General features: G+C 51.0%; 1 protein-coding gene across 2 annotated transcripts; it reads left to right on the forward strand.

Moving 5' to 3' along the window:
- Positions 1-15: 15 nt before the first annotated feature.
- SNAPC4 (small nuclear RNA activating complex polypeptide 4) lies at positions 16-20,198 on the forward strand. Of its 2 annotated transcripts, none has more exons than XM_019510803.1 (22): positions 16-186; positions 356-396; positions 1,013-1,180; positions 1,977-2,102; positions 3,543-3,621; positions 4,450-4,531; positions 5,157-5,261; positions 5,917-5,989; positions 6,396-6,560; positions 7,215-7,362; positions 7,947-8,053; positions 8,824-8,918; positions 9,690-9,784; positions 10,975-11,060; positions 11,523-11,951; positions 13,041-13,130; positions 13,753-14,005; positions 14,498-14,568; positions 14,714-14,821; positions 15,222-17,372; positions 18,590-18,725; positions 19,674-20,198. In XM_019510803.1, the coding sequence occupies exons 1-21, from the start codon at positions 48-50 to the stop codon at positions 18,701-18,703; spliced, it is 4,725 nt and encodes a 1,574-aa protein (XP_019366348.1). In that variant the 5' UTR covers positions 16-47; the 3' UTR covers positions 18,704-18,725; positions 19,674-20,198. The 2 variants fall into 2 exon arrangements, with proteins under 2 accessions (XP_019366348.1, XP_019366347.1); XM_019510802.1 differs by having other exon boundaries at positions 18,590-18,699.
- Positions 20,199-23,061: the final 2,863 nt, after the last annotated feature.

Genomic DNA, 23,061 nt, shown 5'->3' on the forward strand with positions numbered 1-23,061 from the left:
CCGTTGACCTGAGCCCGTGGCGCTCAGGGGGCCCACGGCCCGAAGCCATGTTGCCCTCAGACCTGCAGGCCCAGCGGGAGAAGATCCAGCGGGAGATCGCGGAGCTGGAGGAGCTGGAGCGCAGCCTGGATCCCGGCGCCGCCCTTAGCCTGGCCCTGGCGCACCCCGGCAGCGACTCCGACACGGGTGCGTCCCCCCTGCCCGCCCCGCCTGCCTGCCTGCTTCCCCCCACCCCAGGAGCTGAAGGGACCCTCGGGGCCTGGCCTCGGTTGCGAGCCGCGTGGGGTTTTAGGGCCCCGGGACGCAGCTGAGGTGGGTTCGGCTAAATAACCTCTTCCGTGTTCCCCCCCGACAGATGACCTCGAGGACTCCGACTCCAACACGTCGCTTGAGATGGTGCGTGGCCTCTCTTTGTCCCCTGGTCTTGGGGACACCCGCCGAGTTTCCTCCAGCAAATCTCTTAATGCGGATTCGCGCGGGATCCTCTGCGGGTCATAGGATTTGTCGGTGTTTTTGCCCGTGGCACAGACGAAGAGCATTTGCAAAACGGCTCTAACGTCCCATTCTGCATCCTGCATTTTGCACGCGTGTTCACGGGGATCGCCTCTGACTGCTCTTGCCCGGGGCAGTGTCGCCAAAGCGAGAGGTTTCTGTGGGTGGGATGGGGGAGTGTTACTGGCAGCAGGAGGGGCGGCTCTGGCACTGGCGGGCACCACTTGGCGAGCTGAGATGGAGCAAAGATGGGCGTTGGATTGGCGTCAGTGCTTGTGACACCGACGTTGATTTTGGGAGAGCAGCTGTCAGCAGAGCAAGAGGGGCGTCACAGACCTGACCAGTGACATAGGCTGTGGGAGCATCGAGGGGGCTGCTGGGGCAAAACGGGCAGTTAGGTGCCTTGCTGCACTGTATATGCGTGCGGGTGTTGACCAGCCGCCCCCAGTAACGCTAGTCCTAACTTTCACAGTGCGTCCTTCCCTTTCTCCCCATGGAAGTGACCTCTTTTTTTGCCCAGGAAGTGGGAAATGGAGAGGACGGTAGCGATGATGATGACGACGACATTGAGAGCTCTCTCCCAAACGACCCAGAGACATGTTTAGAGATGAACCTAGTGTACCAGAATATCATTCAGGAGAAGATCAACGAAGTCAGCGATCTGATTGAACAAAACAAAGGACAGCAGGTTGGTGCAGCTGAGTTGAGCCTTCCTCGGCGCTGTTCTCAGGGGGTTTGCATGTGGAAGAACTGGCTGGAGCAAGGCCCAGGTTTAGGATGGGAACATAATGAGCCAAGAAGACATTTCTGTGGAGTCCCAGTTGAGGGGTTGTTTCAAGGGGTTATCTTCTTAAAAGCACTGCCCCGATGAGCTGCAGACCTCAAAGCAGCTTCACGTTGGGGTGTGGGAAACACAAACTTTGAAGTAAAAATGAAATGGCACTGATCAGTTTTACTGAGTCGAATGAAGCAATACATGATAAAGAGCATCACCGTGAGGAATAAGGAGATTCAGAAAATCACCATTGTTGTTATCAGCGAGGAATTTTTGAATACCGTTCTGCCTCGACTGTTTCCCTTTAAAGTAGGTTGCACTGCCTGTGTCCAGCACTAGCATCTGGAGCCTTTTGTGAAGGACTCAAGGAGGGATGTAAAGGCCTGTGGATTTTAGTTGTGTTTTCCTCAATGAGTCTAGAAGCTTTGCTCTGTGCCATCAGGGAGTTTGCCACACAGCGCATGTTTCTGGTCAGTCTCTTGTTGCTGGGAGGGGCTGCCCATTTGACCAGTTGCTCAGCTACCCTCTGAATTTCTAGGTGGTCCGCTAGGATGTTAGACTGGCAAACCACCTCTTATATAGCCTGATGTCACACAGTGATTTAGCTCTCTTGGGATGTTGATGACACCTGGGCCACCAACTGAGGTTGGGGGTTGGATCATTTCACTGTGACGCTGATGTACATGTCTGAACTATTGTTGTCTTACAGGCAGAAATCATGTTGGAGGTTGGTGTGCAAAAAACAACGAGGGCAGCAGATGGCAGGAGCTTGCCATCAAACCTGTTTCTGGGTCACTTCAGGAAACCTTACTTTAAAGATAAAGTGACGGGAATTGTAAGTGTGACTAATTGTGTTCCCAGGCATTATTCCTGTATTATTTAGCCTTAGCTTGTAATTTTTACGCTCTCTTGAAACAGATGTTAGTGAGCAGCAAGGTAATTGCATCCTGGTTTTAATTAGTACATTTTTTTTTTTTTTGCTTGAGGGAGAGAGTCAGCTCTTTGTTTCACCTCTGAATTTGAGAGGTGAGAACAGGGCAGCTTTTCGTCATTATGGCTTGCAAAGGGCATAAGTTTGCACCTTAATGTGTGTGTCTATAACCGTTCTGCTTTAAAACACCAGCCAGCTGGTAGGCCTGCAGGCGCAGGCACCAAGTGTTCCACGTATGCTGCAGCTGGATGTTCTGCTTCTCTGTAAATTGTTCGTAACTTGCCTGTTGGCCGTCCTGTAAGCCTAGAGTTTTCTGGGACAAAAGCAGTTCTTCTGTCCCTGGAGGGTGCACAGCACAGTGGGACCTTAACCTGGCTTGGGGTTTATAGAGACAGTTGTTCATATAGTAACTAAACTGTTTCCCACCAGTACAGCATCCAGGTGCCCATCTGAAGTAAGGATTTAGGTGAAGTTTGTCACCTGCATGCCTCTACCCAGAATGCTCTTTGCTGCAATACTCAGCCGTTGCAAGGTGCTCTGAGTAGTGGGCTGGGTGCAGGGAATTGTGCATTTCTGTCTTTAAGAGTCAACCAGTGTCTCAAATAAGATGGGCTTATCATCTACTTGAGAGAGCCATAGGGAAGTGAAGTCCAGAGGGACCTTCTGTGAAATTAGTCAGTGCCCTAACATGGTTGGGTATAAAGGCTGCAGGACATAGGCAGTCACGGTTCTTTGGGTAAATCTGATATCTTTTAGTAGACCAACTAAAACAGTTGGAAAAATTATTCTTTACAACCTTTTGGGTACAAATGCCCTTCTTCAGGCTGAGGAAGTCTGCAGTTATTCTGTGTTCTTCCTGGATGGGACAGAACAAAATAGAAGCCAGTCAGTGGGTGAGAAACAGGTGCAGGGGAAAGGGAATGTAGGCTTGGTGATGAGCTGTAGCTGGGAAATAGTAGAGTGGTTTTTCGTCTGTTGACTGCCTCAATTTGCATTTTCACTGACTGGCACTCGCATACTGGCCTCTGTGCTCTTCCTGGATGGAGTGGAATAGAACAACTGCAGACTTCCTCAGCCTGAGGAAGGGTGTTTGTATCCAAAAGCTTGCAAAGAAGAATTTCCCAACTGTTTTAGGTGGTCTAATTAAAAATATTGGATTTACCCAAATAATTTTGTCTGCCTAACATGCATAAGGCACTAGGGGAGCAAGGTGCTGCACAGGGGTAAATTATTAAGCTGTTTTTAGAAGCACAGAAGTTTTGGTGTCAGCGCTTCAGCAGTGGAGTGAATTCTCCACCAGAAGGTCCTGTCTCTCTCGTCTTTAACTCTTGTGGTCTTCACTAGGGTCCACCTGCCAACGAAGATACCCGGGAAAAGATGGCACAAGGCATTAAGTCTTTTGATGATCTGCAAGTAAAGAAATGTAAGCAGTCTCCCCTTTGTGTGCTGCTCCATGTCATGTAATCACAGAGAATGGGGCTGGGGAGAACCTCAAGAGTTTCTCTTGTCCACTCCCATGCCTGTGACATGATTAGCTGTACCTAAACTGTTACGGGCAGGTGTTTGGGAGCTTTGATGAGAAGAGTCTAGACAATGTGATGACCCTGGGTGCTGCGGAATCTATTCTAGTGCTCACAAGTCCTTACTGCTAGAGTATTTGCCCTGGTGCTGAACCTAAATCTTTCTTGCTGTAGTTGAAGACTACTGTCCCTTCCCCAATGGGCTTAGAGAACCGTTGATAGCTTTTTTTTTTTTTTTTCTTTGCAGTCACTATTTAAGTATTGGAGGGCTGTTGTCAGATCTTCCCTCTGTCTTCTCTAGGCAAAACAAACATGGTCTTTCCAGCCTTCCCTCAGCGGTTTTGCTTTCCTATGCCTCTGCTCATTCTGGTTGCTTTCCTCCAGACTCCTTGCTGTTAGCCCACATGGTTCTTGACATGCTGTGCCCAAGACTGGACACACTAGCCTTGTAAGGGTCTAGCCTTGGTACTCACATAATTTTGACTTGGTCTTTTCAACTTATTTGCTCCAGTGCTCACTTGGTCGTACCCTGCACTAGGTCCACAAGAAAATACTGCAGGACTATAACCCTGATCTTGGGGCTCTCAGCCCTCTAAGCAGCCTTCAGAAAACTGTCCAAGACAACCAGCCCTTTGTTAGAGCCCTTGGAGTGCTGTCAAGTGGCTTTGGAAAGCAGTGTGTTTGCCACTTGGGGTTATCCTTCTATGCCCACGTGTGTGTTGTCTCCCCAGGGAAGAGCCATGAGAAGGAATTGCTGAGCAGCTCCATCATAAGCGATCGCCTGCAACGCCTGCTTCAGCCCAAGCTACTGAAGTGAGTAAAACACAGAAATGTCATCTGTTGATGAGACAAGTGTGTCCCCAGACTCGGGCCAGCTGGGCAGAGGGAAGAGAGGGAGTTGGAGCTGATTTTGCTTCTGCCTCGCTTGTCAGAATTTCCCCTGTTGACCATTGTTTGGCCCTTCCTGAAAGGTCCCAGAGCAGAGCAGGGAGCCAGTGCCTGACAGCAGCTTGATAGTGGGACCATCGTCCCATACCTGGGTTGGAATATGGGCCACCTGATAATGCTGCACCGTGTTGCCAGCTGGTGGTCTCTTTTTACCTTGAAAGCCCTGTGACGCTGCCTGGCCATCCAGCTGATATGCAGATTTACTGCAGAACCCTGCCAGAGACAGCCATACCACCCAAAATGCTGTTATGCTGTTGCCTCGGAGCCCTGACTGTCTCCATCATGGAGGCAGAGCTGTGTCTGGGGTGGGAAATGGATGGACAAGAGGCTTCTTGGAGGCTGGAACAAGTGCAGTGTGTAGCTTGGATTTTTGGGATGGAGGGGAAGGGAAACAGCCCATCTTTGGCACTGGTCAGCTTCTATCCTGTACCCCTGAAACGCTTGCTCCCATGCAGTTATTTGTCATAACCATGGTGCTGTCCTCCCACAGGCTTGAATACTTGAATCAGAAGATGGAGAAAGCCAAGGCTGCCATGGACAGGAAGATTCTGGAGAAGCAGATCAAAGAAGCAGAGCGTGAAATCGATGCCACTAAGTGAGGGGAGCCACTTGTATTCGAAGTCTGGGGAAGAGGAGGCCCCTCCCAAGTGGGTTTCCCCCAGGGCATGAGGGCAAAGCTTACACACAGCCCTAGAGACCAAAGCTGGGCAAATCTTGCCCTGTTCCAGCTTGCAGAAGATTCAGCCTGGTCAGTCTTTGCAGAGCCCCAGCCACACGTGCCCTCAGCAATGTGGAAGGGGATTGGGCAGTGCTGTGCTAACTCCTGCAGTGTGTTTTGGTGCAGAAATACTGTACCAGCACAGAACCAAGTTGGGGTGTTGGAACGAGGCATTCTGAGCCACATGAGCTGCTTAGCACCGCTCTTGCCTGCCAAGCTCCAGCGGCCCCTTTGCCGAATTCGTTTCTGGAGATGCACAGACAGCATCTGTCTGTGCATGTGAGGGTTTCTGGGATCGAACCATTCAACCCAAGGGCATTTTGTCCCACCTTGGGTATAGAAATGGGCCCAGGCATAATGTTCCCCTCGGTTCTGGCAGAACAACAGAGGGCAACATGTCCAGGAAGACATTGCCTGAGAGCTATGCTGATAATTTTGTTCCACAAGCTGTTGTGTGAGGTGCTTCCCTCTCCTTGGGCTCCAGGCTAACACAGTACTTTTTTTTTTCCCTCTCTGGCCCTCGCTGCTCCAGCCAAATTCCTCACAGAGAGCTGTTAGGAAACCGACTGGATGAGCATGACTGGGAGAAGATTTCAAAAATCAATGTAAGTGGGCACAGCAGTTTTGTGGAAGTCCCAGTCCTGGCCCCCTTGCTTTGAGAGCCACCCCTGATACACCAGCACTACCCCAGTGGGACCCTGGTGCTGTGTGTGTGGCATCAGATGCTACAAACGCACTGCAGCTCTTGAATGGTCCTTGACTGTAACCTATTCTGGGTTCAGCATGAGTCCATCCATCCAGGGGCCCACCATGGGCCATGACATTGGCCAGATTTGTGCACTCAGCTCAGCAGTCATAGAAGTGGTTCAAGTTTTCTGCTAGTGGAATATCCCCAAATCCTTGCTCAGAAGTGAGCAATGTGAACGTATTTGGAGAGCTCCTCGGGGAGCACGCTTTGTGCTGCCTTCTCTGTCTGGGGCAGTTTCACAGTCCAACTTTTTTAACTTGTAGTTTGATGGCACGCGCAACCCAGGAGAGCTGAGGAAATTTTGGCAGAACTGGGAGCATCCAAGCATCAATAAGGAGGAGTGGAGTGAGGAGGAGATAGAAAAGTTGAAGAAAATAACTGCTAAACACAATAGTCAGGACTGGCAAGCCATCGCCCAGGAGCTGGGGGTAAGTGATTCAGCCCTCAGAAACCAGTACTGAGGTGCAGCCTTGGGTTAATTGTCACGCTAGGGAGCCCAGTGCTAACACATGATCTCATGCAAGGAGGGGAGGGCATTGCTGCTTTTGTGGGTTTTTATCATTAAATGTCATGCATAAAAAGCGGATTGAGCAAGCCCTAAAGAAACATTGCATTTGCAGGACTATTCTAGTCCTCTGCCTTTCTCCAGCAAATAAAGCACTGGTTTGCTGATGACTTCACATGAAAGAATATTGCTGCTGCACCATCCAGCATTGCTGAGGCCAGGATCCTCTAGCTTCCCCTATTGCACCTGCTGCTGGAGGTGCTAGACCTGTTGCTGCTTGCCTTTAGCTGGAACAGCAGTCATCTCTCTGCTATTGCCATCCATTTGCTGTGGCTACCTCGCCTCCTAGACACCCCTCCTCCTAGACATCAGTTGTAAGTTCCTAGGTGCAGATTTAGATGTGCCCAGCATGGAGCGCAGCAGTGTCCAGATACCTTCCTGGGAACCTTTTGGCAGGCACAATAAAAATAATACTAGGAGTTGAATTCAGACCCCTGTAGGTTTGCACCAGAGCTGTGGCACTGCAGCCCTCTGTGGAAGTGTCCATACCGATCTGAGTCAATGTTCTTTCATTAAGACCAACCGAAGTGCATTCCAGTGCCTGCAGAAGTACCAGGCCTACAACAAAGACTTCAAGAGGAATGAGTGGACCAAGGAAGAGGACCAGATGCTCAAGCAACTTGTCCAAGAAATGAGGGTGGGAAGGCACATCCCTTACAGGAAAAGTAAGTGACCTCCATGGGAGCCCTGCTCTCCAGGCTAATACTGCCCCCTACCTCCCACTTTGGCAGTAAAGTTCCTGAAGTGCTGGGGGCTCTTTAGATAGAAAAAGGGTCCTGGTCCCTGCCCAGGGGAGTTAGGAATGTACTTACTCTTGTACTGTGATTCTGTTTTCTCCTTTATATTGCAAATTGCTTTATAGTGGAGGGCAGTAGCTTTACTTCCATTGACAGATGGGGCAACTGACTTACACGGATGGAAGCGGTTTGCCCAAAGCCACCTGCCAAGTTATGGGCAGAGGCAGAAATTAAACCCTGTTCCTCTGGGCTCTATGGGCTGTCTGAAAGGCATCCAGAACACCCGGTGCCATAAACCTATCAGTCCTTCCCAGATTAGGTGTGACATTTGGGCAGTAAACCTCCAAGCAGTGCCCAGGTCCTGTTCCCTGGTCTGGGGAGGGGGGAGAAGGCAGCATTCTTGCCATGTACCCGGGCATGTGGAGAAGCCATGTGTTCCCATCGTACCTAGAGCATGTTTCAAGGAGGCTGCTGGAACCACTTCACATGTGAAATGTCACTTCTGTTTCCAGTTGCTTATTACATGGAAGGGAGAGACTCTGCACAACTGATTTACCGCTGGACCAAGTGTGTGGACCCCAGCCTGAGAAGAGGAACGTGGACGCCAGAGGAGGATGCTGTAAGCGATTCCTTTTTCCCCGTCTAGTTCTAAAGGAACTTCATGGTGTGACAGTGGGTAGATTTAACTTACTCGGTGGTCATACCACTGAGTGGCATATGCATAAAGGCTGGAATTGCAGCATCAGAATGGGAAGCAGGAATGGGAAGTGGCTGGCCAGAAGAGTTTGGGGGTAGGGGGGATGCTGCCTATACTGAAGGGCACATATTTTCATTTAAAAATGTAACTGCAAGCCCATCTGAGCTGAACCAAGTCATCAAGCTGTTTCTGCTGCACTGGGTCCTGAAGCCTGGCCAGGACAAAGCTGGCACACATTCTACCCTGTCAGGGAGAGATGTGGCCTGCAGACCTGCTGTTCTGCTTTGGATGCTTCAGTTTGCTGTGGCACCCTGTTCCCTGGGCCTGGGAGCAGTGCGCTCGTTTGGAGACCGATTGTTGGTTGGCATCTTTGGTATTCAGAGAGCTGCTTTAGGGGCATACGTCGCCTGTCTTGGTTCTTGTGAGCAACTCCTAAGCCCCTGAATTGATGGGATTTGGTGAACTGGGATGAATCTTTACTTATTCAACAAATGGGCTGTTTCATGATGGTGTGTCTAGGGAAGGGGAAAGGTTTCTTTGCCCTCTCAAAGACCCAAAGGAGACCAAATGAAAATGATTTAGCCAGGTAATTCTCAAAAGGGTCCAGGCATTGAAGACCTGTTACCTGCGGTCAATAAAGCTAGTAACACTCAAACCTGCTACTAATGCACCCAAACCTGTGACTCGTACAGCTGTTGCTGGCAGCAGTCAAGAAGTATGGAGAACGCGGCTGGTATAAAATTCGGGAGCTGGTGCCTGGAAGGAACGATGCCCAGTGCAGAGACAGGTCAGTGTGGAACAGGAACAGCTTTGCCATCAAGTTCACTTTCATAACCAAATGTACCCTATCTTTTCTAGTGTACAGGCACCCGGGTTCCTATAAATTGTGATATTCTAAACTAATCCAAAGGGTTGTCGTGGACTTTACTACATGACCTCCTAAATGTTTTCACTTGTGTTGTTTTAAATGCTATATTTTTTTGCATGCAGCTTGCCTTGGAATAAGATACACACCTTGTTTTTGAAAGGCAGCCTAAAGAGAAAAAGATTTTTCCTTGTAGTAAGCAACTGAGTAACAGCCGCCAGGGGGCCCAGCCTGCTCCCTATTCTTCTCCCTCTGGATCACATAGTCTTACTGTTGCTTTTGCCCTGTAAGCAGCAGAAACTGCTCTTACTGTATTTTTTGCATATAATGCACACTCCAATTTCCAACAGCTGGCTTTTGGACAAAAAGGTGCATCTTGTATGTGAGAAAATTACAGTAATATCTGTATACCTTTGAGAGAGGTTGCCAAAATCAGTAACAATATGGGGGGAGGAGGGGGTGTCAGTTTTTGAATTGTCCCATTCAGTTGTGCCTTCTGGGATTTTTGACTGAGAGAGGAGCAGCAGAGCTGCAGTGCCAAGCCTATTGGTATGGGACTTGGTGGGGAAAGGGGCTGTCCACTGAAAACATTCTTCTTGTTTCACTGTAGATGCATATTGTGCCAATGATAAACAGAAAAGTACAGTGAGGACTACACTTTTTTTTTTTGTATTGAATTTTTTTATTTTGTAGGTATTTATATGCACTGCATGCTGACTTAAAGAAAGGCAGGTGGAGTTGCCAGGAAGAAGAGAAGCTAATTGAACTAATACAGAAGTACGGCGTGGGTAAGTTTGGTTTGTTTTGCTTTTTGTTTTCCTCTTGTGGATTCATCTGTAAAGGCTTTCAATGACTTTGAGCAGCTTTTGGTTCTAGTTCTGTAGCTGGTCATGGAGAGCTTGGAGGCACGCTAAGAAATGTGAATTAAATGTTTCTGTGTTTGATATGTTCTGTGTGAAATGCATTCTGCTCTAGGGAAACTATAGGTGTATATATAGGCAGTGCAACTGGTAGTCCTGGTTAAAGGGACTCTTGGCTAAGATTGAATATGATTAGGGTGGAGGAAAAAAAACTCATAAAAGTGATTTGTACTGCATGGTACGTTGTTTAATGGTAAATTGTTTCAGCAGAACAGTAGCCTGAGGCATCCAGCTATAGACTTTTATCTTCTACTAATCATCTTCTTGCCTGAGGGGAGCCTGTGTTATTGGGGGCGGGGCGTTATCACTGGGTCATTACTCCCCAGTTCTAGATCCCAGTTGTGAGCATATGGCAAGCAAAAGCTCCGTACTCCAGACTGATCAGCTCAGGGCCTTTACACAGGGTATCTAGCATGTGTACAGCACTCCTTTTTAACAAAGCCTCCTCACGTTGGAGACGAGATGGCTTCTGAATGCTGCCACATGGTTCTAAGCAATGGCTCCTACAACTTCAGCTGTGTTGTGGTTCTCCTTGCATGTCGCTTTGTCCCTGCATTTGGCATATTTGGGGCACTTTGCAACTATCTGTGTGGTCCCTTTCAGATTCCCCATGCAGATGGACCATTTTCTCTGCCCAGCCCTTTGCCAAAAGGCCTCTTTTTCCCAAAAGTGAGGCCATGGCATGGGGTGGTGTCCAGTCATGTTCCTTGTGTAAGCCCTGCTTGCAGGTGACTGGAGCAGAGCAAGGAGCAGAGGTCCTACTTCTGGGAAAGGACAGGAGTATGTGTTTAAATCGCCTTGGCTTTCCAGCTTAAAGTTTAGCCCTTCCTTGGCCCGAGGGCAGAGGTTGCACTGGCCTGAGGTGCCACAGTCTGGCAGTGCCAGCAGCAGGCCTCGAAGGCAGATTCTCTGTTCTGAAGGGAACCACAGGTTCCTGACTTCTGGGCATTCCCAGCAGTGAAAGCCACTTCAGCTAAGCCTTTCTGTACCAGACGGGTCTCTTTGTCAGGCACTTGGTATGTGGTGCATCAATAGGGCCTCCCTGTTTATGTCCTTAGGATGCTGGACTAAAATTGCATCTGAATTGCCGCACAGGACATCCACCCAGTGCCTGAGCAAGTGGAAGATCATGATTGGGACGCAGGTATTGTAACCCTTTGTGTTCCAGGGCATGCTCCCACTTTTCTGGTACCAGCCCAGCCCCATACTCATCCTGTGCAGAGGTAAAGCTTCACTGAAGGTGAAAGCCTGACTCCATTGTCACATGTGGCAAAAAGTTCCCTTTGACTTCAGTGAGGCCAGGATTTTATCCGGGACATTTCAGGTCCTAGTTGTGCACTGTTGCACACTCTGTCTTGTGGCTCCATTCACCTATTGCCCTCAGTGATCAACTATCCATGAGTAAGAAAATCAAGAGTGACGAGGGACTCAGACCCCAGCAGTAGCCCAGGAAATGGGTGGGCTTCTGTAAGCACTGGGAGACGGGGAATGGGCACATCTTGTTACAAGTCGTTTTCCTGTAGGTTTTTAACATCAGTATCCTGCTAGCAGGGGTGGGGAATGGCAAGACTACTTGAGGGCTCACTTGCTTTTTCTGAATCCAAAGCCCAGGGGGCAGCACAAGAAGAAAAGCCACCTGAAGCATGGGTACACGCGGAGGCAGAGCTCCAGCTCATCCGAAAGCGAGACAAGCAGCAGCAGCGAGTCGGAGCTGGAGCTGATGGACAGCTCGGACGAAGACACAGAGAAGCCACAGTTCACAGTGCCCGCTCTCGACTTGTGGGTGCCAGTGAGGACCAATGCAGCAAAGCGTCCAGCTGCGTCTGCTGGCTCTTCCAAGAATAATGATGGAAAGGGGTCTTCCAAGAAGGCTTCTAAGGCATCCCGTGGCAAGGAGCAGCCAGAGGCTTCTGATGGCCAAGGTGAAGAGCGACCCTCAGGGAGTTCAGCGGAGTTCAGTACTGTTCTGAAGGGCATGGCATGCCCATATTCTACTGACATCAGTGTCAAGGACCCAACAGAGGTGGTGAACAAGGTAATTGTACTAGCAAGGACGAGACTAAGGTCCTTTCAACTAGACTGAGCAGTTCAGGGTCCATCAGACCAGACCCTGGGTGACAGCCTGTAGCAAGCAGCTGGTAAGTGCCTTCTCTTGAAATGGTTATTGGCACATTGCACCGCTGGGAGGCACTGGTCTCCTAGGGACCTTGGAGGTAAGATCCTGATATTGATTTCATGCCTCCCAAAGCACCTCTTTCTCTGACTACATGGGTTCACAAGGGTGCCCTGGAGAACAGTTTTTTGTGCTTCTGAAACTTGTTTCTGTTCTACCCTGGGAGGAAAGCAGAAGCCTTCAGGCATTTTCTTAGGAGCAGAGATGTCTAGAGATTCATGCTGAGAGCTGTTTGGTGATTATGGCACTAGCCTGGGGTGTAGGAATCCCTGCTGTGCTTCACTTTGTGGTAGAAAGCTCGATTATCCGACTTCTCCATCACAAACTCAGATGCCTTCTTGGGACTTGGGAGTCTAAGTCACTTGGGTGCTTTTGAAAACGTTTCCCATTATAGATGGGGAAACTGCTTGCTGGGATTTGGGAGTGCTGTATATTATTAGCACTTCCTCTGGCATAATTACATTCTGCTCGTCACTTCGTGTGCTGTTTGAACAGTGATTCTCAAGCTTTTTTAGACTCTAGACACCCCTCAGAAAATGCCAGCTTTTAGTTTTTCCCTTGTTTTCTTTGGCTGTGGAAGAATAACAGAGCAATTTCTTCTGTTGCCAAAAAAAAAAGAGAGACCACAGCAGCTCAGAAGGTTTTTAATAGGATGGATTCCTGTTTGAAAGTGCTGAGTTTATATTGTGAATCATACTTGTGCACCTAACAGGGCTAACACTGCATGGTACCCTACAGCACTCTTGAAAGGATGTGAGCTGGAAACCTAGCTGACAATAAGGAAAAGTTGAGCTGGCTACTCAAATTCATTGTGTAAAATACAAAAATACTGAAAGGCCCTGTCTCTGCCACGGGGTATCTAGCTGCCAGGGCGGAGTGGTTCATCACAAGGCTCTTAGATTGGAACTTGTCTCTGTTTAGCTAATTGCTTTTATCCATCTTCTCCTTCAGGCTTCTGAAAGCGGGAGGGAAGTGATAATGCTTTCCCTGGAAGATGTGAGGAGGGTGATACGAAACAATACTTATCTTTTGAGACAGCGGGTAAGTGTCTTCTGGTGTAGGCGTTCCAGGCTCCTCTTCAGAAACTTCCATGCGGTTGACTGATGTGCCTTGAGGTTGTTGAGAGCTCTGCGGCTAGCTTGGCTGGAGCCCAGGGCAGCGTGGTTCTGACTAGTCTTGAGGCTACCTGGAAAGATGAAATGGAAGGATAGAAACTTTGTCGGCATCCCTCTGCCTCTACAATCGTGTTGTTATGGATGGCCTCGCATTATAAATGCCTGTGTAAGACAACCAAACAAACAGAACCTGGCTGGACTCGTTTGAGTCCCGTTTCTCTTTTTGGGGTTTTTTGTTGTTCTCCCGCCCTGGCAGGGGGTCGGGCTAGAAGATCTACTAGGTCCCTTCCAACCCTTAATCTATGAATCTATGAATCTATGAAAGAAAAGGTGCCTGTAGTCTGACTGCCATCTAGAAATGGGCGCCTTTTTCATTTAACATGTGGTATGGGTTTAGCCCCTGTGTGAAATGAACTAAAAGCCTGAAACAGACGCTCAGCTGACTGAAATATGTGCTGTTCCATTGAGTACTGACCTGGAGCAGCTGGTGACCTGGCTTGCCCTGGGGCATGCGTGTCTCTAACCCTAGCTCCTTTTATGTTGTGTAGAGCCAACTGCCAAAGAGACGCCCCGGCGGCATTCCAAGTATGGAGTCTGGCACCTGGAGCCTGGACCTGCCCGTCAATGAAATGCTGGAGGCATTGAAGGACAACACACAGAAGAACCAGCGCCGGCAGAAAGAGCTGCTGCAAAGGCAGGTCTACGACCGGAGGTTGCTGATGGCGGTAACTCCGTGGGTGGGCAACGTCATCCTGCCTTATGACTTCAGTGTTGAGAAGCGGCCGTCTGTTCAGACGAAAGGTACAGATGACCCATCAGGTATTTGTTCCACCCTGGTGTGAGCTTGGAGCCAGGCTTCTTGGACAGGCCTCTAGGTTCTTCCCGCCAAACCTGGTTCTAGGGCCTTTTCACCTCACAATGCCAAAGCAACTTCAGAATACAAAAGTGTTGTATCAATTGCTTGTGCTTGTGAAGCGTAAATGGAGGCCCAGGCAGGTATGGTGAGTTGCCTCATCCTGTCTGCAAAGAAGGATAAGAACTGGCAATAGAAGCTAGGCATATCCTGACTGACTTCCTTCCATGAACAGCTGGACCACACTTGTCCCAGTCAGACTGTACTGTAGTGTCATGGTGGCTTGGGGTAGGGAGAGGTTTGTACAAAAGGCAGGAAGAGTGTGCATCCTTATTTAATCAATGTTAATCGTTCTCAGCTGTACAGCCACCTTGGGTGTCTCAGCAGACAGTGTGTGAACGTCCAGTTAATTGGTACTTTTATGTTGTGCTCTCTTCCAGCTGACGTCATTCAAAAACGGCTGCAGTCGGTCACTCTCTCCAGCACCCCTGTTTTCACACTGTTCATTCAGGTAGGCCTCATACCATGCAGTGGATCTGCAGGGACCTCGACTGAGTGGATGCAGGTTCTCGGCTGGCAGGAGGTGGAGGGGTGGTGTAGGAAATGCCTGCATGCATCCCACCAGAGCTCTAATGCGAGCCTTCCCTGCCTTGCAGTTCTTCCAGGTCAACACTAACGGCTGCATGAAGGTGATACGTGAGAGGAGGCTGAGGCAGACGGAGCTTTTCCGGGCAGTGGTGACCAATGCGCAGAAACCGCCACAGGTACTGTGCAGGTGCCTGGGTCCCGCAGGAGTAGGGGGTGGAACTCAGTGGCTGCCTGGGATAAGGGAAGTAATTTGTCTGGCTCCATCAGATCCTGATTGACACAGGAAAGGATAAGAGCAGTGACTGTGGCCCAGTACCTCAAACCTCTCAGCTCTGTCCAAAACCCTTTGGTCTGTAGCTCAGCCGTTTCCTCTTTGATTTCCCCATCTGTAAGATGAGGTTAGGGGGCATTATTCACTTCTAAATCCCAAGGGAATTTCCTTTGTAGTAGTAATGAGGATCATGAGTTGTTCCCTGTGCCTGACCCATTCCCCCTTTCACCTCCACCAGAATGACTAGAACATGAATCAAAAAGCTGCCTTTGACTTGGCTGCAATCTCCTGGTGCTCTTCTATAGGTCGCTCAGTGCCTCCCAGGTCAGGAAGTGCCGAATAAACCTCCCAGGAAGCCAGTAGCTGCAGAGGCCGCACCTGGCACAGGGTCTATGCCCAAAAAGAAGTCTGCGCCTCCAGCGGTGGCAAGCACAGCTCCTGTCGCCACCGTTCTGGGAGGTCCTGTCCAGAAGCAGAACCTGAGGGCACAGAGGCAGCTACCACCACTGAAGCCAAAGCCTAAATCGGTCTCTGAGCTGCTGCAGGACAAGCGGCTGCGGGAGTCTCGGGCCAAGAAGGCTCTGCAGAGAACCACGATCCTTGCACCTCAGGTGCTGGTCCCGTCTTCTGCCATCCTTCAGTCAGTCATTCCTCCAGCACCGGGAGGAAGCAAGCCTGCCACAGCCATGCCCCTCGGGGATGTGAGCACCCCACCACAGCCAGCACCAACCCTGGGGCCAACGTTCCTGTCCCTTCTGGTTTCTGCACCGCCTGCCCCACAGTCCGCCCCAAGCTCTGGTTCCTCCCAGCAAGTGAAAAACCAGTCGAAGAGGAAGCGGAATGAGGACACCCCAGGAGGCGCTTCTGAGGAGGAGGCCTCCCAGGACAAGGCTGCAAAGGCAGAGGGGCCCAGCCTGCCTCGGGACTGTAGTAAGGCTCAGGTGTTGGGGGGCAGCTCCTTGCCATTGGTGCTGCAAAGCCAGGCCTTCATGCCCCACCAGATTGCGGTGCTGCAGTCCCCTCCTGTCGCACTGAGCCCTGCAGGGGTGGCAGCAGGTGTGCAAAACGTCCCTCACTCGGTGCCCACCACTAGTGCCCCAGCACCTGGAAGTGTCCAGCAGAGTCCAGTCAGCTTGGTGCCTGCTCTTGTGACTCCCCAAAGCAGCACCCACCTGGTCCCCAGCAGCCTGGTCCCCATCACCTGGGTGATGACACCCCAGGGCTTGATTCCTGCTAGAGTGCAGACACTCGTGGGTTTGCAGAACCAGAAGATGCTGTCTGTTGCTCTTGAAAGCCAGGCCTCATCAGCAGAAAGCACTGAAGTAGCCCCCTTGGACTTGACAGTGTCCCGAGCATCCTCCAGGCCCAGCAGCACACCACCTGCTGGCAGCACAGCCACGGAAGTGCCAAGCCTGCCAGTTGCAGAAGGCGCATCCCCGGTCACTGCCATGGGTATAAGCCCCTCTGCTCACCCTGCCTCGGAGCCTCAGCAAAGCTTGGTGCTTCCAGCCACTGTCGCTGGTCTTGTGAGGTCTGCAGACTCAGCCACAGAGCAGGGTGCGGTGCTGGCTGCGCCCTCTGCTGACTCCTCTGCTCTGCATACTGCCCCCACGCCGGTGCCCCTCCATGACCCCCCAGCAGGCACCCAGCGGCATGCCCATTCACTTTGCCCTCCGAGTCTTGCCGGCCAGGCTGAGAGCAGTAGCTGCATTGTAATCAACACCTCAGAGGGTGGGTCAAATGTGCCAGTGGTGCAGACAGATCAGCTTCCCTCCAGCAACGTCCCCACAGGGAGCAGCGCCAATGGCATCACTGCCCTGGCCACAAAGGACGTGTCCATGGCCTTGGAGCCTAGTGATATTCTCCCCCAGCCTTCTCCCCCCAGGGGTGAAAAGAGCCCCTTAGACTACAGCCTCATCACTCTTGAGGGTGAGGCCTTGGTGAAGGAGTGGCTGAAGGAGACCCCAGGTGTCTCGGTGCCCACTGGGAAGAATAGACTGCCTTACTTGCCACCTTTCATTTGCAACCTCAAAACCCTCTCCCGGCTGCTGCTGCAGAAGAAGACACTGGAGCAGAATGCCTTGGCCCTCGTGTCAGCAGAGAAGAGCCAGGATGGGGACACCCAAGCCGACCTGCACCCCATCCGGGAGCTGGTGAGGCAAAAGCTTGGCGGAAACCCGGCTTATCTGATGCTGAAAGCCAGGTTCCTGGCAGCCTTCACCCTTCCTGCTGTCCTGGCTACCCTCCCCCCGCCAAAGGTTACCACAACCCTGTCCAAGAGGAGGCCGAGCCAGGAGGGTGATGGGGATTTGTCGCTGAGTGAGGAGGAGCCAGCCGCGGAGGAGAGCTGCCAGGAGCCAGCCGCAGAAGAGAGCTGCCAGGAGCCGACTGAGGGGCCGTCCAATGGTACTGAGGGCCCGGCACTCGGGGGCAAGGATGCCAACCTGCCTACTCAGGTAAAGCTGGAGGGAGCTAAAAACCCAGTAGAGATAGTGTTGCACCAAACACAATCCTGCTCCCAGGGGAGCCCATAGCAAAGCACCCATTGACAACAGGACAGGACTTGGCCCTTTGGGGTCAGCGTGGTGAGCAGCGGGGAGGGAAAAGCTGTTCACAGTACCTAATGCAGCCAGGCAGCTTCCCCTCGCATTGCTCCACTCCCTGTGTTGGGTGCAGAAGGTAGCACCTGGGAGAGGGGGACCCCTCTGATGAAGCATCACTGTGCTTTCAACCCCAAGAGCCCCTTCCCCAGCAGCACCTGGAGCCCAGTCACTGCAGCTTGCCCTTGAGCCTGGTATTGAGCTCAGTGTAGCATGCAAGACTTTTGCTTGATCATGGTAGTGTCTGAGTTGGAGACCCAGAGCTGTTCTGTTTTGAAGAGGTCGGGGGGAAGCTGGAATTGAGGGTTCAGGGACCTAAGAGATTGGTTTCAGCCACAGGAGACAACTGATGCTCTTGAGAGTGGCTGATTCCTGGTGATCTAGGTACCCTCCACCGTCTGTTCCAGCTGGACTGAATTTGGCCTAGGCCAAAGTGGTGGGGGCTTTGGCCATCAGCTGGGACTCCCAACATCTGGCTTCTGTGGCCCAAGTTGCCTGATCCTGCACTAAACTCCTGAGTTTCATGTCAGCTGCGGCCTTGAAAGTGGATGTGATGGCAGAGGCGTACTCCTTTTCCTCATTTTTGCCTTCAAGAAAGCTGCCTTGCATAATCTGGTTTCCCCCATCAAAGGGGTGTTGCAATTGTGTGTTTCTTGGTTACAGTCCTCAGGGGGTTTCAGTCCCTTTGTGAGAACTCCTCTGGTAGGATACAAGTCACCCTTTTCTAACTGCGCCCTCCCACCAGGCCTAATCTGTGTACAGAGTTCGCAGCATCCTCAGGGTGTCTTCTCTTGGGCTCATTCTGGGGGCAAGATGCTACAGCAGGTCTGAGTCGAAAGGTCACCTGGTGAGGGCATGTGGCTGTTCCTTCCCTGGGAAAGCACAAGTTACCAGGGTCGGCATGCATGAGCGTCCTGTGCCTTGCAGAGAATATGGATATGGTGCACATCCCCCAAGGCCAGCGTGGGGTTCTAACTGCCTTGTTCTGAAGCATAGCAAGCACCTTGGGTTGCTTCCTGCAGGCCCACGTGCTGGCTGCAGGCAGTAACACATGGTCTCTGGTTGTACTACAGGACAATGGAGCCGGAGAGACGGCTGCACTGTCAGTGCCAGAGGCCAAGACGGACGCAAAGGACGGCCTTCGGCGAACCGGGAGGACCACCCGCCTCAGAAAAAGGAGGATGTGAGAGGAGTTGGTGACGGAAACGTGTTAGTAACCTAACCCTACCAATGTGGGGGGGATTTTTGCCTAAAAAAGGAGAACTGGAAAGAAACTCCTTTGTGGCACAAAGTCACGACACTGGGTCCAGGACAAGTGTTTGTAGATGGCCTTGGGTTCTGCTCCCGTTGGACTGCATGCTCAGAACCCCTGGGCTTGCCTTGTACAGCCCGGAGGTTCTTTGCTGAGCCAGCCTCACACAGGCTCTTACCAAAGGCATGTTTGCTGTTTCCAGGCAGCAGCGGGAGCAACTAGTAATTCTGCTGTGTGATAAGAGCGCTGTGCAAAATTGGCAAGCCAAAAAAAAAATAAAATAGGGGGTTTTGGTTTGGGTGAGGGGAAGATGTGGGGAGCAGAGAGGAAGGAGCAAGAGGTATTTTGGGAACTGGGTTCCTTCTGCAGAGCTGAAGTGAAGCAGTGGTATTGCCCTGCTGTCTTGCGTAGCTGTCCCTGCCAGACTGCAAGTCTCGCTGAGGCTCTTAGCAGGGTTTTGTTTGCACTGCTTTGGAGGTCCAGCTGAGCAGCAACGGGGCAAAAGAGTCCTATGCGAGATGCTTCCTGCTCTGGAATTGTTGGTGGCCAGGGCAGGGGCAATTTTCAAGCTCGCCTCATGCAGGATGGAAAGTTTCCTACACTAGGTCGGTAAAAGCACAGTGCTAGAGGGACCAGGAGTGAGTACTAATCTGTTAAAAGCTATCTGCCCAGAAGCCAGCCCCATCCTGTCTCCTGGCTGGTACTCTAACACTCTGGCATGAGTATATGCTGTGTTTCAACTAGCAAGCATGCTGTGACCTCGGGCTGAAAGGTATCAGCGAGGGCAAACTTCTAGGCTTGTGAAGTCGTTCATGCTGGATCTGCTTTTTAACATCTTTGGATGCCCTCGAGTGTGCTGCTGAAAACCCTTTGGTTAACAGGTATCCCATGTGCCCTTGTTATAGGAGCTCTGAATGAAATCTGCTTTCCTGCGTGGCAGTAGCAGCTGTTTCTTGCACTACCCACAGACACAAACTGACCACTCGCACCTGGGGAAGACAGGCAAGTGGCTACACTGGTTCCTGTCCCCTCATGGAGTCTCCCTTTTACTGCAGCTCTCATCGGGAACCACAGATCCAAGCCTGGGAAAAGGGAGATGATTCCTCGACAGCCTGATTTGGTTCCAGCATTCTCCTAACCCAGCCGTGGCACAGAGCAAGATGGGAGCCAGCAGGCTGTTGGAGAAGTCTGAAGGAAATGTTGAATGCTGCTTTGTTTGATTTGGGTTTGTTTATGTGTGAGTTGACCCTGTTTACATAAAGGTCTATCGCTGCTTGGAGCTCGTGGCTCCCTTGGTGGCTTTAAACACAGTTTGTGTGTTTGATGGTTCCCCGGCTCCAGGTCAAGGCTGCCGAACAAGCCAGGGGTTTATTTTGTACCTGAAAGACTCTGAATATTTGTTCAAATATAGAAGTTCTATTTTTCTCATGTGAAGCTGTCCAAGTCTCTTACTGCTCTCTGGCTGAAGCTGTGCGTGGGTTTGACGCTCAGAGAGGTCAGGTTGACTTCACTTGCCTTAAGCCTGTAAAACCCAGGCTCAGGAACTGGAAGCTGGCAGCCTTTGTGGTTTATGACACCAGAAACCGCCTGACCCTGCATCCTCTTCTGGGCTCTGCCACGGACTTTTCTGTAACCCTTGACAAGTCCATCACTTCCCATCACCATTTCCTGCCCAGGCAAAAGTGGAGTAAAAGTCTCACAGGAGTCTTGTGCAAGACCGGGGATGGACAGTTAAAGTCTGCTGAGGGCTTTGGATGGATGGCAGGGCAGAAGGGGAAATGCAGAGGAATGGGGCCAACTTTTCTCTGGACCCACACCAGTGATTCAGGCTTGTAGAGATGCCCTAAAACATGGCCTTGCTATCCAAGCCCTGTAGTCTCTGTCTTGAAACATGCATTATCCTTACCAGAGTCAGCCATCCCCAGAGTGCTGTGGTGCTGTAATAAAATTTGATCCCTTTGCTCTAATGCGGCAGGGTGGTTCCTTCTCCCGCCCACCTCCCAGAGCCTGTTTGGAGTCCAGTACAAACCACCTTCCATCATGCCGCTTACTCCAGAGCTGAAGCTCTAGGTCCCACTTAGCACACGTCCATCAACACAGAGCACCCGGAGCTTTGTAGCAGTTGTGGCCCTCAGGATGCTGCAGAGGTGGCAGTTCCTGCAGGTTGGAGACGCTGAGGTAGTAACTTGTCTTACCTCTGGTGTCTGAGCTGAATATCTTGCTCTCAACTCTCAGCATGAAGCTGTTGCCCATGACATTCCTTCAACCAACTGCTCGGGTAGCTTAGTACTGACATGGTGAGCTGGAAGAAAGTCACGAGTGACTTGAATGCCAAGAGGGTTGAGTGACTAGCACACAAGCCAGGACCATGGTAGTTTGGGATATGGGGCACAGAAGTGAATTGTCATTCAAGGCCCTGTAGTAGCCAATCCTCGGAGGATGGAATGGGGGAGTTGGGGAAACTTCCCATTTCCCTCTGTCTCCGCTGCACCAGTGCAAACACCCTGTGTGTCTGACGGTTCCCTGGCTCTGGAGTAAGGCAGCTGAACAAGCCAGGGTTTTGTTTGTTCTTTTGCTCCCGGGCTGTGGGTTTGGCTCTGAAAGGCAACTGCTGCATCTGAAACATAACAGAGTATAAGGTACAAGGAGTGTACAAATCACAGGAGTCACCAACAGCATTGCACGTCGTGGCTAGTTCTGCCTGCCTAGCCCAAGTCATTAGTGAAGCCAGTTGCTTGAGCTCTGATTCAGCCCTTGGCATCAGGTCTTAGCTGTGCATGAGAAATGGCGGACCTTTCCCAAGAAACCAGGTGTCGCATGAGAAAGTTGAATCAATTGTTGGGGTTTTTTTTCCCTTTGGTAGATATCAACTCATGCTGCTTCACGCTCAAATGCTTCAATAGTATTGTTTGTGGGGGGGATAAAATGCTATTTTTGGCAGCTGGTACCATGGCAGCACCTGCAGCCTCTGGACTGCTGAAAACTTGCTACAATTTTTTATAAAGGCATCGGCTAGGAATAAGGATGGGATCTTGTTCTTTACTCTGAAATTGAAGTATTGTGACGTTAACTCCCTGCAGGCTGGTTGCAAAGAGGATGGAGCTGGACTGTTCTCAGTGGTGGCAGACGACAGAGCAAGGAGCAAGGGGTTCAAGTTGCAGCAAGGAAGGTTTAGGTTGGATGTTAGAAAAAACTTTCTCACTAGCAGGGTGGTGAAGCGCTGGATACCCAGAGAGGTGGTAGAGTTTCCACCCTTGGAGGTTTTTGACCCAGCTAGACAAAACTTGGCTGGGATGATGTAGGTGGGGCTGGTCTTGCTCGGAGCGGGGGCTTGGACTAGATGCGACCTCCTGAGGTCCCTTCCAGCCCTCATTGCTATGGTTCTGTGAAGGCCCGGGTCTGCCCAGGTTTGTCAATCGGCACATTCTTTTCTGACCCCCTTCTCTCCAACGCTATCTGTGAGGTGTATCTGATGCCAAGCATGGCCTCTGATGTAGCTACAGAGGCTGATTGCCTACAGCAGGAAGCACTGGGTTGTGGAAACTGAGCAGCTCTGGTCTCCCCACATCGATGATGGAGTCTGCCGAGAGTCCGGAGAGGACAGTGAGCCTCCGTCAGCGGTGACCAGAAGCCTCAGATGTTCAGGAAGCAGAACCGGAGGGAAGCTGTCTTGAGGTCTTACCACATCACACAATGAGCTTGAGGCAAATCCCGGGTTGTCAATTTTACCTTGGTTCCAGGAACAGAACCAGTCATGCAGAACGGAAAAATGGGCTGCAGAGGGCATTGGAAAACCACGTGCGTGCTTGCAATCCCCTCTCATGCTTGCCGCCTGGCCACCCCTCTACGCTCAGGGTTAAATCCTGGGTCCTTGCGTTGCCCAACTTGAGACATGTAGAGCTTGACTCTTTTTTCCAAGGTCTGTGCAACCACAGTTAAGGCTAAAGGCAGTGGACGCCCAAAATTAAAGGCCACCTTTTAGCAGAAACAATCTTGTCAATCCCAGCTACAGCCGCTCCGAACTCGACATCCAAAAGTAACCTGACTGTTGCCTGAGAGAAGGCTATATCCAAGGTAGTGAGCCTGGCTTTGAATGGCAGTTGGTAGTTAGCACCATTTGGTCTTTTAAAACAAGAGCCCTGGTTCTAGTTCTTTTCCCTGTCTCCAGTCCCCACAAATACAAAGCAGATAACTTTTGGAGCTGGGATCATAACCTGCTTCAGAACCTGTTTTTCCCATGGGGGACACAGTGCTTGTGCACTCGAGTCTTATCCATGGGTCACTAAGTAGGGC

Source organism: Gavialis gangeticus, unplaced genomic scaffold, assembly GCF_001723915.1.
Source record: "Gavialis gangeticus isolate Ggan-Ray unplaced genomic scaffold, GavGan_comp1, whole genome shotgun sequence".
NCBI classification, from domain to species: Eukaryota; Metazoa; Chordata; order Crocodylia; family Gavialidae; genus Gavialis; species Gavialis gangeticus.

Bases quoted from the DNA above. Each gene is read 5' to 3' on its own strand.
- SNAPC4 (XM_019510802.1), top strand. From the start codon at position 48: ATGTTGCCCTCAGACCTGCAGGCCCAGCGGGAGAAGATCCAGCGGGAG. The intron at 7,363-7,946 runs GTAAGTGACCTC...TTCTGTTTCCAG, and splicing joins GCACATCCCTTACAGGAAAA to TTGCTTATTACATGGAAGGG. The intron at 13,131-13,752 runs GTAAGTGTCTTC...TATGTTGTGTAG, and splicing joins CTTATCTTTTGAGACAGCGG to AGCCAACTGCCAAAGAGACG.